The 16091-nt window shown below is 37.4% G+C and overlaps 1 protein-coding gene across 2 annotated transcripts in view; it reads right to left on the bottom strand.

Moving 5' to 3' along the window:
• Positions 1–16091, bottom strand: part of Cr2 (complement C3d receptor 2) — a 45648-nt gene that overhangs the window by 6087 nt on the left and 23470 nt on the right. For both annotated transcript variants that reach the window (XM_006997537.4, XM_076548305.1), the window contains 15 exons: positions 12552–12740; positions 12372–12471; positions 12045–12127; positions 11167–11571; positions 10288–10464; positions 10123–10213; positions 9607–9683; positions 8373–8780; positions 7434–7515; positions 6580–6662; positions 5730–6119; positions 4684–4869; positions 2575–2760; positions 1940–1963; positions 1206–1278 (listed from right to left, as the gene is read on the bottom strand). In XM_006997537.4, the coding sequence (XP_006997599.2) occupies positions 1206–1278; positions 1940–1963; positions 2575–2760; positions 4684–4869; positions 5730–6119; positions 6580–6662; positions 7434–7515; positions 8373–8780; positions 9607–9683; positions 10123–10213; positions 10288–10464; positions 11167–11571; positions 12045–12127; positions 12372–12471; positions 12552–12740 (2554 nt within the window). The remainder of the gene's footprint in view (positions 1–1205; positions 1279–1939; positions 1964–2574; positions 2761–4683; positions 4870–5729; positions 6120–6579; positions 6663–7433; positions 7516–8372; positions 8781–9606; positions 9684–10122; positions 10214–10287; positions 10465–11166; positions 11572–12044; positions 12128–12371; positions 12472–12551; positions 12741–16091) is intronic.

The following is a 16091-nucleotide window of genomic DNA, read 5'->3' on the forward strand; positions in this document are numbered from 1 at the left end:
TGTGTGAAATATTTGGGCTAGCATGACTTGGGTTCCCCAGCTCAAAATTACCTGATACTTGGCAAATCTTCATCTGCATATCTTTCCAGGTTGATACCTATTTTATGTGCTTTTTGAAAGATATCCTTTGCATATACCAATTTTCTGTAGTCTCCACAAGATTCAAGTGTCAGAGGGCTTTTATGTCACATCTGTACCTAAACCTATCCCATCTTCATTGTCACATACACTATTTCCAGTCATATTCAATTATATGTGTGGTTCTCAAAGTTCATGATGGGAAGCCAAGCCTCTGGTCCATTATCAAACTCTTCATTCTACCTACAACACATTCTCTATTTGTTTTTCACTATCTATGGGTTCATCTGAAACAGTTTTTTCACTATTCAAATAAAACTATCAAATATTAACCATTGATTTGTGTCCCCACCAAATACCATATAATTAACTATGGCAACATCATGGTACTTGTTGATTTGGAAGCTTGTCCTCTTTTACCAGACTGTGACCTTCTTCATGTCAATGTTTATGTCTTGATAGTCTAGTGTGGTACTAATATAAAAGGCAATCAACAGTTACTGTATTACCAATGAACAGAAATGATCATCATCTTTTCATATGCCTCCTATTTCTCTATCATCACTTGCAAAATTTTTACACAATCATGTGTATATATGCTAGACAGAGCAATACAAGATGCATTTTCAGAAAATCCCTGACATTCTTTAACATTGGGCTTTAAGACATTAGTAGTAGTGCAGAAGAATAAATGGTGTATTTTCTATATAAATCATTTAATTTTAGAACCGATATATTAACTTTTATATTTCAGAAAGACAATAATCGTGAAAGAGCTTTATATAAACTAAAGGAAATTAGACGAAAGGCTATATGAAAGTTTACAAAACAACAACAAAAAAGAAAGAATACAGGAGAACCATGAAACAGGATATTTCAAAATATCTTCAGATGTTATCATTGGATGTTTGTTTGTTTGGTTTTTTTGTGCTATTTCCTGGATTTTTTTAAATTTGATGTGTATTGGGTATCTTTTAAGTTCCAATTGAGAAGTCTGCCCTCTATACCGCAAAGCACTTTACTCTAGTGATCACATTGTAGTTTCAGTTCATATATATTGTGTTTTGTTTATCTGGAGACAAACTAAATATGTAGTACATATTGGTCAAGCATTAATTTGAACTTACCGTTCTCTATATTTTAACATCATACAGAAGACGATAACAACCAAAATGATAACTACTGAGCCTGCAGAAACACCTGAAGGGGAAAAAATGAATGTTTAATGCCAGAAAAAAATGACATGTATGACTAGGAACTGATTGTAGGGCTTGCTCCTAATGGTACAGAAGTTGCTAATGTGATTTTCTAATACATTTCCTTAACCATAAACACTGAATTACTGAATAATCATAATTGATCTTTAAGTTTTTCTAGTTGTATCTAGTCCATGCCTTATCTGCAGCACCAGGCATATGGACCAGTTAGCTCCAGTCAACTTTCCATCAAGTTTTTTCTGTTCTTTTCAGTTTCACTGGCAAATAATCTTGTCTCTAGAGTGTAATTAGGAACAAAGGAAGGACACCAGAATCCCATGATTTTGCATAATAACATTTGACCCTTAGTTGTGAAGTATACTTTGCTATAGCAGAAAAAGATTACTTATTTCAATTGTACCAAATACCAAGAACAAATGAAATGAGACTTTCAATTTAAAAACCTTGAATACATTTTCAACTCTAACCTAGATGGACATTTTATAATGCACCAAGAACATTAAAATACTTTCAAAACATGAAAAAACATCAGACCCAATGAATTAAAATGAAACAATATTAATGTGTAGAATGTAAAACATCTAATTATATATATTTACAAAAAAAATTTAAGAACTCTTCTCCAAGAATTTAAGAGAACTCACCACAAATAAGAGGAATAGTTGACCCTAAAAAGAATTTAAAAAAAGTCATGAAACATCAGTCTAGTTGTAGAAGTCAATGTTTTCTAGATACCATTACATTTTGCAATGTCCCAGAAGTTGACGCCTAGCTCCCATTTAGTCTAATTATGATATAGGTATTGGTTCCCCAAGTTATATCCACTCTTTTATTATGTCAAAATTCAATGGATATCTTCCCATTTTAATTAGTTAAGTTGTGGGAGTTGATCAATACATTCAGCTTTATAGTTAGTGATTTTTGAGATCAAATAAAAATATGAACTGCTATAATAGTTTAGTTGACATGTTTTCAGAACACCTCTCAAGTTGGTAAGCACTTAAAAATCAGCCAGGAGAGAAGTCTGACAGTAGTTTCTTTCAAAATAGAAGGCTGTGAGTTTTACATTTTGGCTCCTTTTAGATTATTGTGCCTCTCTTTATGTGATGTGCCCATCTTCAACTATATTTTTCTTTATAGTAACTGCTGCCTTTCAGTTAATCTGCTGTCACATCACCGTTCACTATGTCAAAGCCCCGAGACTCTCCTACACTGACAGACACCCCATTTCCTTCCTACAACAGCCACATGCAAATAGCAATGAGGCACTTGCACTTACGGTATTTGCAGATAGCCAGGGGAGGGTTCCACTGGTGGTCATCCTGGCACTGGCTCTGAGGACTGCCCTCTAAGGTATACCCATCTTCACATTCCAAAGTCACAGTAGTTCCATACCGATACATTTTCCCAAGCTGGAGTCCCTTCTGGATTCCATTTGTGTCCTCAGGGAAGCTACAGTTTACCTCTGCAATTAAAGAAATCTTACTAATACATAGTCATGATTTGTCCTATTACCAGCTAAGTAGAAGTTGTTCTTATTAGAAAGATTATGAAATCAACTTATTTCATTATCAGTAAGCAAAGTTTCATTGGATAGCATAATAAGGCAATACTCTGTGCAGTCTTTATTGTCTATTTTTCAACAACCTACTTAGGAACTTAAGCTGGGTTGTTTTCTGTTTGTGTGTCTGTGCTAATAGTGTTTAAATAATTCTAATGGCTTCTTAGAGAAATACTAAAGGCTAAACATATAATATTAATTTGTTCCAAATTACTGTTTCTTCTTGGTTTCTAATCTTACTCTCTAATTCTTCATATATGGATATGCATTCTCATTTCTTCTTTAATATTTTGAGCATGTGAGCCTATAGTGTTCAGCTTGGAGCCTGCAGGCCACAGGTAGCCACATTCAGCCTAGGATAGCTATGAATGTAACCCCAAATCTTAAACATATTTAGAATATTATGATTTTTTGTGATATTTTTGGCAACTTATTTGTACATTTCTTTTTTTAGGATTCTCTCTCTCTCTCTCTCTCTCTCTCTCTCTCTCTCTCTCTCTCTCTCTCTGTGTGTGTGTGTGTGTGTACATGTGCATAAATACAGAATATGTGTGCAGGTGCCTTTGGAAGCCAGAAAAATCCTCTTTTTCTGCATTGGATTCTCTGGATCTGGTTATAGGTGGCCGTAAGTCACCCTGTGTAGGTGGAACTGAACTTGGGTCCTGTAGAAGAATAGCTTGCACTCTTAACTACTGAGCTGTCTTTTGCCCCAATTGCACGGGTTTTGAACATGAATTTTGTAAATTATAACATCATTTCACAATATGAAAATTAGAAACATGCCTGATAAGACCTTGGACTTGAATCCTCACTGCTAGTTGTATGAATCTGAGTAAGTCACAAATCTCTCTGAGACATTGGAATCTTATCTACAAAGCAGGAATAACAATGGTAACAACTCTCTTAGGGATTTCGTGAACATTAAATGAGATAAGAATAGAAGCAATGCACAGCATCTGGCATACAGTAGAATCCTCAGCAATATTATATACTGACTTATTATTCTTGTTTCATACACACTGTTGGTAATAATTACTGTATAAAATGTGTAAAAAATTATAAAAAAAAATTGTATTGTGGGAGAGCTGGCTCCACCCCTCACCTGCCAACACACAATGGTGGTGGGTGTAGGAGAGCTGTCCCTGCACCATAGGCTGTAGAGTGAGCATTGGAGAGGTGGCCCCTCCCTTCTCAGCCCAACACACAGCTCTCCTCAGTTGATGGCTTCTGGTGCTGGATACAGGTGGAGAAAGAGTTATCCTCATTTGGGTGGCTGGCCACTAGGAATTTCACCATGTTCCAGTGAGTATACGAACAACACAAAATGGATTTTTTTCTCTTTTGTGGAGGGAGAGGTCACAGTAAAAGGGTGTGAATGTGAGGAGATTGGGAGGTGAATGCAATCAAGGTGCATGATGTGAGATTCCCAAATAATCAATAGAAAAAAATTGCCCATCAACTCACTACCATCTAAGGAAACAGAATCAAAAGAACATTGTGAATTTTATTGATGTTTTTGTCAAATGCACTCTTACCTAAACTTTAACAATAGAGTGATTATAACTTTTGCTTAATTGCTTAGATTACAAAAATCACTTCAACTTTCTACATATAAATAACTAAATAATTATTAGCCATATAGTTATGCTATTTTATTTCAAGATTTGGGATTAATATATTATCCCAAATTAATATAACTTATGAAATGTACTCAATTAAATTATAGAATTGATCTCTAACAATTTCAAGCTGAAATGCTTAACTGAACATACATATTTGGGTTAAATTACTTTGTGAGAAAGAACAACAATAAAGCAGACAAAATACCTTTGCAATAAGGAGCAGGCTGGCTCCAGGTACCCTCATGAGTACAGAGAAGAAGTGCCTCTCCAGCTAGAAGGTAACCTGGGTAGCAGCTGTACATGATTGACATTCCAGGGGAAAATCGAATTATATTTCCACCAGTATGATTCCCATTGGGGATTGTGGATGGAGAAGGACACCCTAAGAAAGCTTGGAGATCAACAAGGAAAGACTTTTAATTGAGCACAGAATAACACTTAGAAAACACAATCCCAGGGTAATAGCAACACAGAAAAGCAATGAGAAACAAGCCAATTAGTTAATTCTCAAGTTTGGACAAATGTGTGCTTTTACTCTCTACCATATATGATTAGAAGAAAAGAGTTGAACATATGATGCTATAATAGATGTAGCTGTGGTCTACAAATATAATTTATTAGCCTATGGTATTCTATTATATTCCCTCAGTTGGTCCAAGAGTAATAGTGTTTACAACTAATTGATCTATTATCTTCCTTCTATGTTGAAAACAGGCTATAATCTAAGCACACACAGAAGCACAGGAACAAGGAAGTGAAACCACACCTCTGTGGAACTTAATTTAACGAGGCTGCACCTGGCAGTCTCTGATTAAGACAATAACTAGCAGGAACAAGCTGTCAAATAACAGCTAAAATTTGAGATAATTTAGTGGGTTTGAAGGTCAGGTTCATTCTTCAGAACATCCAACATCCTCCTTCTGGATGGCACAATAGCCTTAAATATAAAAATTTCAAACAGCATTTTTGTCAAGTATTTGCCAAAAAGTGTGCCCACTTTTCCAACTAGATTCATGAGAATGAATAAATTAGAGATTGATTGATATATAAATTAATCATAATTTCAGGTGCTCTTACTCTGTATAAAGGAAAGAGAAAAAAGAATCAAGTGAGGAGATAGGAAAAGGCAGTTCATCTTATAAAACACTAAATGCTTTAGCTTTTAGATGATTTCCTTTAGGTAGAATACATACTTAAAAGCCTTCTTTACTTTGTAAAACATTTCATGTTTTATCCATGAAAATGGCTTACCTTTTCTGATACAAGTTGGTACACCTGGCACCCATGTGTTATTGGTATGACACCTTATCAAGTGGCTGCCATTCATGATGAAGCCAGGATTGCAGGCAACATGTACTGTGTCATAATGGGAATATGCAGAATGAGTTTTATTGAGTTTGTATCCATGCTTGACTTCCGGATCAGGGCAATGATTTGGAGAAGATTTTGAGCACTTTGGTGGAGGTCCACTCCAAGATCCATGTCCTTTAGGACCATTTCTGCACTGCAGACTTTTCTCTCCCTGAAGATTGAACCCTGGATCACATTCATAAGAGACTTCATTTCCATACAGGAAGTGCTTTGCCGTCATGCCTGTGTGCTTCCCATTTTTGACCATTGGTGGAGGTTGACAGAGAATAACTGCAGAAGAGATTTAGAGAATTTGAGTCTTTATCCCAATATAACAACACAAGTGCCTTATAATTTATATGAATAGAAAATTAATTAAAATTTGGAAATTAGAACATGCTTTATCAATTTATGTACAGATTCATTCCAAAAAATTCAGAAAATAAAATAAAGTATAAAGAAATACAGCTGTGTTCCTATATCCCAGAAATATCACACACATTTTTCTATTTAGTAAAATTAGAATATATATACATATTTATATTCATATACATATGGTAAATACTCATTCTTACTTGGCAAATTGTTTCTCAGTGCCAGTGTTGATCAAAACTAAAAAATTTTCCATATCTTATACATAGCAAGGAGAAGTATAAGCTATTAAAGAAGTTGTAAACGTACTCTCCACTAATTGATTATCCTTTTCTAACTCCCTAATTCATGGAAGTCTTCCCCCATGTCCATAATTTACCTTTACAAACTGCAGTCTTTTGGAACCAAGTCACATTCTCAGCATTTTGACACTTCTCATAAGTATGTCCAGTCAACTGGTACCTAGAAAATGATGTTATACTACATTTATTCTCAATATTTCACCTCTGCAACAAAGACTGTACAACTATACAGGTACTTCTAAATGACAGCTTTGGTGCAAAGAAACTCTTGGTCCTCCAAATCAGAAAACTATTTCTACATAAGAAACTCTCAGCAAAGCCCTTCCCATGTCAAAAAAGAAGACAGGACCTACTTGTGGTGATATATTGTACACCCCAATAAACTTATCTGGGGATCAGAGGACAGAGTCAGCCACTAGATTAGAGACATAGAGGCCAGACAGTGATGGCACACACCCCTAATCCTATCACTTGGGAGAGAGATCGTCTGGATCTCTGTGAGTTCAAGGCCACACTGGGAACAGAGCCAGGCATGGCGGCACACACCTTTAACCCCAACACTTGAGATATTATGTCTTTGCTTGGGAAACACATATGCCTTTAATCCCAGGAAGTAAGATGGCAGGGCAGAAAAAGGTATGTAAGGCATGAGGAAACAGGAACTCATTCTCTTTAGACTGAGGATTTCGTAGAAGTAAGAACTTGTGGCTGGCTGTTCTGTTTCTCTGATCTTTCAGCTTTCATCCCAATATTTGGCTCTGAGTTTTTTATTATAAGACCTTTCAAGATTTGTGTTAGATCTACTAGTTAGACCATTGTGGGTAGGAGCATAAGGAATCCCTGAAGGGTTTTACCAAGACAAGCTGTAGGTAGAGTTAATACAAAATACAAAGTGGGCATTCTTTTTCAGAATGAACAACTTAACACTCACCCATGTTCACAGGCAGTATTCACTAGTTTTACATGAGAATCATCTGGAAGGTCGTGAAGTTCTCTCACAGGCTCACATCCTTCTGGGGGCACAAAGTTGTGATTGCTTTTAGGTTCCTCATAGTAAAAAGAAAGATGACTCAGGAACCAAAATAATCTTGACATTATAGGCAAGACTCCATTGTCCTGAAGGCAATGGGTGGATTTGTTTCCCATAATTTGTAGTAAGGGTCACAAGCATGTTCACATTATTCCAGAGACAGAAGATCATATTTCTACATGTATACCAACTACAGTGGTGCCTAAGAGAGTAGTGTCCTGGAGAGTGAACTTCCCACACAAACACCAACAACAGCATTCTATTCTAGAACTGTAAGAAAAACAACAGCTGGTGCCCATCTGAAACTTTGAAGGCATGGTTCTGGAAGTTCTCATCCATCATAGAATGCTTTCTGTTCTGTGGCTATACTTGTGATCCTGGATTCATACTGTATGAAACAAATCTATCCACTGTCTGTCTTCAGGACTGTGAAGTCCTGACTGTGATGTGTGTGAATGTTCCTTTAGTTGCTAAGTTGTCTTTCTTTTTGTTTTGAGGCTTCTTTAAAAGCTCTTCTCATCACATACCTTGAATATGTTACAAATCCAAGGGTATACTCATGCAAAGATCACAATACAACAATGTATAGCTTTCTGTGTTATGGAGGAAATATGAAGGAAATCTGTGTCTCTTTTGCCTTTTTTAAATAAAAAATGAAAGACTTGTTTTGAGTAGGAAATAATAAGTAAGACTAAACTATAGAGGCTGTAGCTGTAGCTTATACTTGCCTAGTTGTGCAAGGCCCTGAGTTTCATCTCCAGTCCTTCAATTTAAAAACAGAAAAGAAAAATGTAAATAAGTAAATACCATTTAAAATTCCTATTGGGTCTGGCTTCTTACCTTTTTCACAAAGTGGTATTTCAGGATCCCAGGTGTCATTGGCTTTACAACGAATCTGGCTACTTCCATTCAAAATGTATCCATTATTACACTTGAATGTCACACTATCATTGTAGAAATATGGGGCACTATTGTTAGTGAGCTTATATCCATTTGCCACATGGACATCTGAGCACTGAACAGCAGGGAGAGAAAGTTTACAGAGAGGAGCAGGGCCACTCCAGGATCCTCTTCCTCTGTTGTCACTTGTACAACGGATAGTGCGTTCCCCAATGAGGTTGAATTGCACTCCTTCCTCTGGCCCGGGATAACACATATAGGTGACCATAGTTCCATATGGGACATCTTCTGAGGGACTCCCTGTATGTTTCCCATTGTGGATAATAGGAGGTGGTGGACAGGTGATTTCTGGAGACATAAAAAGATACTGTAGACACCTGACCCAGGGTTAGAAGTGCAGCAGTTCTGACCATGTTTCTCTGGAAGGTGTGGATGCTCATGTTGTGAGTTGTATCAAACATTATTGTGTATATTAAATTTGATTTAAATGGATTTCACTGAAAATAAGATTGGTATTGAAAATGAACATATTATGACATAATAAGACCCAATATTCACTTGTTAATTAAATTAATTAATAATTATTTTATCACAGTTAATATGAGAATAAAAAGTACAAGTGATAGAATCATACTTTTGGAGTATATCCTATTACAATAGCTATATGGCTGACTAAGGACAGGTATTGTTGATTGAGCACCTACTTTACAATAGGAAGTTTCATCATCCAGAAGTTAGGTACAGTACCATTTTATTCTAATAACGGAAACCTGCAATTTGGTGATACTTTTACAGATGAGACTAGAGTTTCTGCAAGTCATATATGTTGTCAAAGATCATACAGGTATTAGACAGAAGGAACAGAATTTGAGTTCATATTTGACACCAATCTCCTAATCTGTTCACTAAACCTTTGGTGTAACCCAAAGTATGGATAATGGCTTAGATAGTTATAACTTGCTATATTCTGATAATCCTAACCCACAACATAAACTTAGTAACTAAGTACATGGAATTTGATTGATTAAAGTAGAAAGAGGTGACAGAAGCAAGATGGGAAAATAGCCATAAAACTTGACAAAATAATGTGCTAATTCCCATAACATAGTCTAAAATAGGACACTCATCCATCTTTAAGGACCACTTTAAGTCCTCTGTCAATTTTGTTACTCACCTTTACAAAGACGAATCTCTATAAACCAAGGAATTGTACCTTGACACAGTTGGTAAGCACTCTCACTTAACTGGGACCTAGAGACAAAGAGTCTTATCAGTTGGCCATGTGATTACCAATAAGCTAAGCAAGCACCATGGGCTCCAGAGATAGACTGACAAATTATAGGACAAATGCAACAGGAAAAAAAATTCAGCCAACTTCAGTACATCCATCTATTTTGTAGTTCCCATGCATGGAAAAACATTGTGATAAACAATCCATGAGCACAGGACAAGGGAAGACCTTTAAGATGAACTCTTATTGCCTTTAATCCCAGCACTTGGGAGGCAGAGCCAGGCGGATCTCTGTGAGTTCGAGGCCAGCCTGGGCTACCAAGTGAGTTCCAGGAAAGGCGCAAAGCTACACAGAGAAACCCTGTTTCGGGAAAAAAAAGAAAAAATGAACTCTTATATACAGTTTGCAGTGGGTGCTGATAATACAGACCTCATTCAGAATGAGACATCCTTAACTCACCCTTCATCACAAGAAGAATTAACAGCTGTCCTAATAAACTGATTCTGAGGCCTCTTAAAGAGATGTGGTCCTACTGGCTTACACTCTGCAACTAAGATAAAAGATAAGGATGAGTAACAACATAAGACAATCTAAGGCAAAATATCTGCAGTTGTAGTGTAGTACCTTTGCACTGGGGGGCAGTGGGTGTCCACTTCCCCTCAGGAGTACAGTGTATAGTGTCCTCTCCCACCAGTAAATAGCCAGGGTCACAGCTGTATCTTATGGATGTTCCAGGGTCAAAGTTGAGGAACTGCCTGTCTTCTTTTTGCCCATTGATGATTTTAGGAGGAGCTTGACATTCTAAAGGAAAAATGGATACAATGAAACATTTTTAGAGTACAAAATAGAAACTGAGCCAAAGAAGTCAAAATTAATATGATAACCTCATTATTATGGCAGCTGTCTGGAACAGAGGGTATTTTGCAGTCCTTAGATAATTTCAGGTTATCATTTCTCAATCATATTTTCTTTTCTGTACTCAGGCTGCCACTGATCTATTTGGCTTCTGCTTGCTATAACTCACTCCTGTCCCTCATCCCCACTCTCTCTTTTTCTTCCTTTTACTTTTTTTTAAACATAGGATTTTACTATGTACCCTAGGCTGATCTCAAATTCACAACCTTCTTATATCATTCTCCTCAGTTACAGCATTTTTTTGGCATGTGCCATTACACCAGCTTTTCCCTTCTGAAGGAATTATCTTAGAAGACTTTATGGAAGATTTTAATATACCCCCAGGTGAAAGCTTTGGTGACTTTCCTTTGAAAAATCACTGTTAAGACAAACAAGTATTGCTCTCATATTTCCTAAAGAAATGGACAACTTAGAAACTCTAGTGTATTTTCCATAGTGGTTGAGGGAGTGCTAAGAAAGCCTTCTTTATAATTTATATCCACTATCGTATGACTGAAGGTATAGGTACTACAAAGGCCCCTGTGTAAAGTCCATAGGCCCTCCTCTAAATTTTTGAAATGATTCATCTTCTGATTATTAAACACTCACCCTTTTCACACGCTGGTACCGATGGCTCCCATTTGCCCTGGGCATTGCATCGAATTCTTCTGCTGCCCTTCAAGTTGAAGTCAGATTCACAAGACAATGTCACAGTATCATTATAGGAATATCTATCTTTTAAAATAGATATTTGCCCTCTGTCTATCTGGGGTTGCAGACATTGAACTTCAAAAGTCGAAAGTTCACAATGTGGAGCAGGGCCACTCCAGATCCCACTCTTATTACTGTTGCTGGTACAATTGATAGTATTCTCTCCAACAAGAATGAAGTTCACTCCTTTCTCTGGGCTTGGGTCACAGGTGTAGGTAACTGTGCTTCCATATGGTACATTTGCTGAAAAGCTGCCTGTATGTCTTCCATTAAGAACAGGTGGAGGTGGTGGACAGAGAATTTCTAGAAAAGGTAAAGGACAGTGATTTCTGAATCTATAGTTAGTCATTCAGTCAGCTAATGCATTATTATTACAAATGAGATTTTAAAACTTTATTTTTGAGTATGTCTCCTTTGATGATTTATTAGTTCTAGTTACCAAATACACAATCTTCTTTATGTACAATAGCTCAAATTCCCTCACCAAGAGCCTGTGTCTTTGAGAAAAAGAAAGCTGCTTGCTTCATTTGACTTAAGGAAATAGTATAAAAAGGCAATTGAAGGATGTTGCAGTGCAGACCAGACTCATAAGATTTCTAGTTTGATTTTTGGTTTTTGCTGTGATCACACACACACACACACACACACACACACACACACACACACACACACACAAATGTATGCTTATAGGAAAAAGGACATGCTTATAGGAAAGCCAAGGATGCAGTGTATGTGGACCCCTGTATTTCCTTACAAACCACCATTATCTTACCTACCTTTACATACTGGCTTCTTGGTCCAAATGGCTTTCTGTTCAACAATTACACACTGACTAGAAGGTTGTCCTTGTAATCGGTACCTGGAGACCAGGGTTGGAATTTAGTACTATTAAGCAGTTTGTGCTGGAAAAACTGGTAAGCTTGACTTCAAATCTAGTCTCTACAGCTACTCTTTTATTAGTATTACCTTTCACTACCTCATTCCAGATAATTCCTGAATAACATCCAGAATTTTCCATGTTCTTCTCTCTATAGGCTTTATAGTTTACAGCAGGCACATATAATCCAAGTGCTTTAAATTTTAAAGACATTCCTGACACTCACCCTTCATTACAGGAATAGTACACAGTTTTGCCAACCTGAAGACTCAGAGGCTCTTTTATCTGCCCATTGAGAAACTGTCCTGGAGGTTCACACTTGGCCTCTAGGAAAAAAATGACAAGAATAAGAAATAAATTGTGGAAAATATCAGGCCAGCCCCAGTAGATAGTGAATTTAAGGTACCTTTGCATGTGGGGATGACACCATCCCAGTCTCCTGAAGATAAGCACTTAACTGTCTTTTGTCCAATAAGCAAATAACCAGGATCACAGCTGAATGTCACAGACAACCCTGCCACAAACTGGCCAACATGCTGTCCTGTGTGGTTTCCATTGTGGATCATGGGAAGTGATGGGCACTCTAGAGGGAAATCTTTATACATACACATAGGGGAAAAAGCCATCAGATGATATATCCTTCTGAATCTAGATGCCAGTTTAGGACACAGATCTAAATAAATAGCATGCAGTCTGTGGTAACCAGTCACCATTAACTTTCAACTCATTCCCAACCAGATATGGCTTAGTTGTTCCTTTTTATGCAAAAACTATTACAATTTTTGGGAGGGCATGGTCTCAATATGAAACCCTGGTAGGCCTGGAACTCTCTACATAAATCAAGATACTTTTGAACACACAGATCCATCTGCCTCTGCCTCCCAAGTGTGGTTAAAAGTCTGTACCACCACACCCAGCTTTATTGTGTCATTTTCATCTTTAATTATATTATATGAATTACTTTTACCTTGAGAGAAATTTCAGAGAGAAAGGTTCAGTTTTATTCATCTTTAAGCCTATCATTCAGAGTATTATCTTAATAGACATTACTAATACAGTTTATTGGTATATAATATATAACATGTATATAAATATGTACATTATGTATAATATATAACATGCTAATTTCTTTTTATTCCATGGCACAATATATATTTGATGTTTTTTCATTTGACTATGTATATGTAACACAAATCTTAAAAGGTCTTATTTAAAAAAACCTGGGGCAGGTATTGGGGTGAAAGCTGAAAGATCAGAGAGCAAGCCAGCCACATCTTACCTCTAGGAAATCCTCAGCCAAAGAGAGAGCTACTTCCTGTATACTTACACCTATAGACCTGTTGGTGCCCTGCCATCTTCCTTCCTCTCTCTGCCCAGCTACATCACTTCCCCTTTCTGCCCAGCTCTATCACTTCCTGTCTGGTTAATTAGTGCTGGGATTAAAGGTGTGTGCTACCACTGCCTGGTCTCTATGTTTAATATAGTGGCTGTTTCTTTCCTTTGATCCCCAGATAAGCTTTATTGGGGTACACAAATAAAATATCACCACATTTCCCCTTTTTGTTTAAAATAAAAAAATAGATGATATTTTACTAGCCAATTCAAATGCAGATACCTTAGAAAGAATGTTTGAAGAAGTAAAGAAAATTTTGCCTTGTTAGGGATTACAAATTGTTCCTAAAAAGTTACAAAGAGGAGATTCTATTCTATTCCTCGGCGTTTCTATAAATACCTTAGAGCAGAGACTGTCAGGACCCGTTGGAATAGGTTCCAGGCCCTCTTGAGGCTATCCTGTACTTTCCATCTGTTTATTTCCACATTCTAAATCCTTCTATCTAATATTTCCTGCTGCTTGCACTCAAGAAAACTCTGGGGAACTGTAGGGCTGATGGGTAAATGCCCCACAGAATGGCACCATGAGAAGGGACTAAAGAAAAAAAAGGGGAGGGGGACTAAAGACAAATGTACAGGGACTAAATACAAAGTAATAGGGACTAAAGACAAAGGAAAATAATAGCAATGTTTAGTTTTATTACAGAGTTTTGGTGAAAGTATGAGTTAATCTTTGCCAGTTGGAAAAAAAGGGACATGTCCGGTGTTGTAATGGAATATATATGGCAGGGGGTTTTATCCTCGAGAGAAAAGGAAAAAATGGACTGGATGTCTGATGCTGCAGTGCAAAAACCTCCTCTATCAAGATTTGTATCTTCTCTCTCTCAATTTCTACCTGTGAAAAATAAGTATAAGGTATAGTGCAGTAATACAGTGTAGGAAAAATTTAGAAGTGTAAGATCGTGTAGAAAAAATTTAAGATAAGTAAGGCAACTAGATAGAAAAACTTCAATTTTCTAACTTTGGGGGTTTTATATGCAAACTGGAGGAAATACTTTCTTTGAGCTTATCCGGCAGAAAAAAGATTCCTATGGAAGCTTTTTGGCTAGGGACAGTTGAAATGCTAAGTCCAAGTGGCAGCACAAAGTGATTTCCCCCTGAGGCAAAAATACAAGTGTAAGAAGCCAAAAAATGTAAAGTTCAGAAGTTTTGGGAAAAGTTAGTCTTTCTCTTCAGAAAAAATCTTTCTCTTAAACTTAAAAACTTGGAAAATTTGGAAAAAAATCTCTAAAAAGCCTTAATCTTTCTCTCTCAAACCAAAAGCTCTTTTAAAAAGCTTAAAAACTAAAGCCTTTAACTCTTTCTCTCAGAAGGACAAAAATTAGAATCACCTGAAAATATTAGTATGGGAATCACCTGTGATTAGCTTTAAGAGAAAACAACAAACCTCTTAAGACAGCTAAACCTCTTTAAGTTATTTCTTTCAAGCTTTAAAAATCCTCCCTGCAATGCAGGAGGCAGGTATGGAGTTCCTAAAAACCTCTAAGCTCTTTCTCTTTAAGCTAGTAAAAGACAATGGGTCAGAGAACCCTGAGGGAAATGCTTGGGAGAGTGTGAGTGAGGAGCCCTAAAGAGCCCAATAGGGTAGGAAACTGTTTACTGGGAAAAGCAATAAAGCCAAGCCTTTCAGTTATAGCTGAGCTGAGGCATCGAGAGTTTTGTTTCTGAGTGGACACTTGTTGAATGAAAGGGTGCTCCTAATTGCCCTAACACAAAGATCCCTTGAAGTCCTTGCTTCTGACCAACAACCCAGAGGCAACTGGCCAGCGTCTCTGAGTTGGAGTGCATTTCAGGGATACTAGGATTCCTGCAATTGTAAACAACTTTCTGGAGAGCACAGCTGAGGCAGGAAGGTGCAGGACTCAGGGGAAAACTGCTAATGAACAAAGCTAAAGCCAGCAGGAAGGGCACAGTCGCCCACTTTCCTGCAAGTCCCGGGTTGTTAGGTGGGGCTATGCAGTGTCCACAGCTGCAAAAAAGAAATCTGAGAAAAGTTTTCCTATCAGAGAAAGGACCTTTCTGTGAAAGCAATAAAGCTGAACTGTGTCTGATGCAGTTGGGCTGCCAAGTCAGGAACACTGTCTGGGGAAAGAGCCCAGCCAGGGCAGAACAGAGAACTAACCAGGAGTAAAGGTATTTTTTTTCTATCAGAGAAAGCATCTTTCTGAAAAACAAACAAACAAACAAAAAACTTTGTTTCAACTGACTCTGGTGAGAGAAGGGAGTGTAGCCCTAAGGGATGATTGCCTCAGTTGATAGCTCTGTCTGAGCACAGAAGGAACAAACACAACCCACTGAGGGACTGGGTCAGGTGAAAGGCCTGATGAAGGAAGTGCACCTGTCCTAATGAGAGCTTAGAGATGGCAAAAACCTCCCTTGTCAGAAAAGCAGAAGCTTCATTTTCAATCTGTACACAAACCACACAGACCCTGAAAATAGAGATGGACTAAAGCCCCTACCTTCAGTAGCAGGGAAAGCTGCCACTCTGGTGTTGAAAGTGTTTCTGGGGCAGAGGGAATAAACTGAGACCAAACTGGGAACTGTCCGGGAGAAA

This window comes from Peromyscus maniculatus, chromosome 11, assembly GCF_049852395.1.
Source record: "Peromyscus maniculatus bairdii isolate BWxNUB_F1_BW_parent chromosome 11, HU_Pman_BW_mat_3.1, whole genome shotgun sequence".
Classification (NCBI taxonomy): domain Eukaryota; kingdom Metazoa; phylum Chordata; class Mammalia; order Rodentia; family Cricetidae; genus Peromyscus; species Peromyscus maniculatus.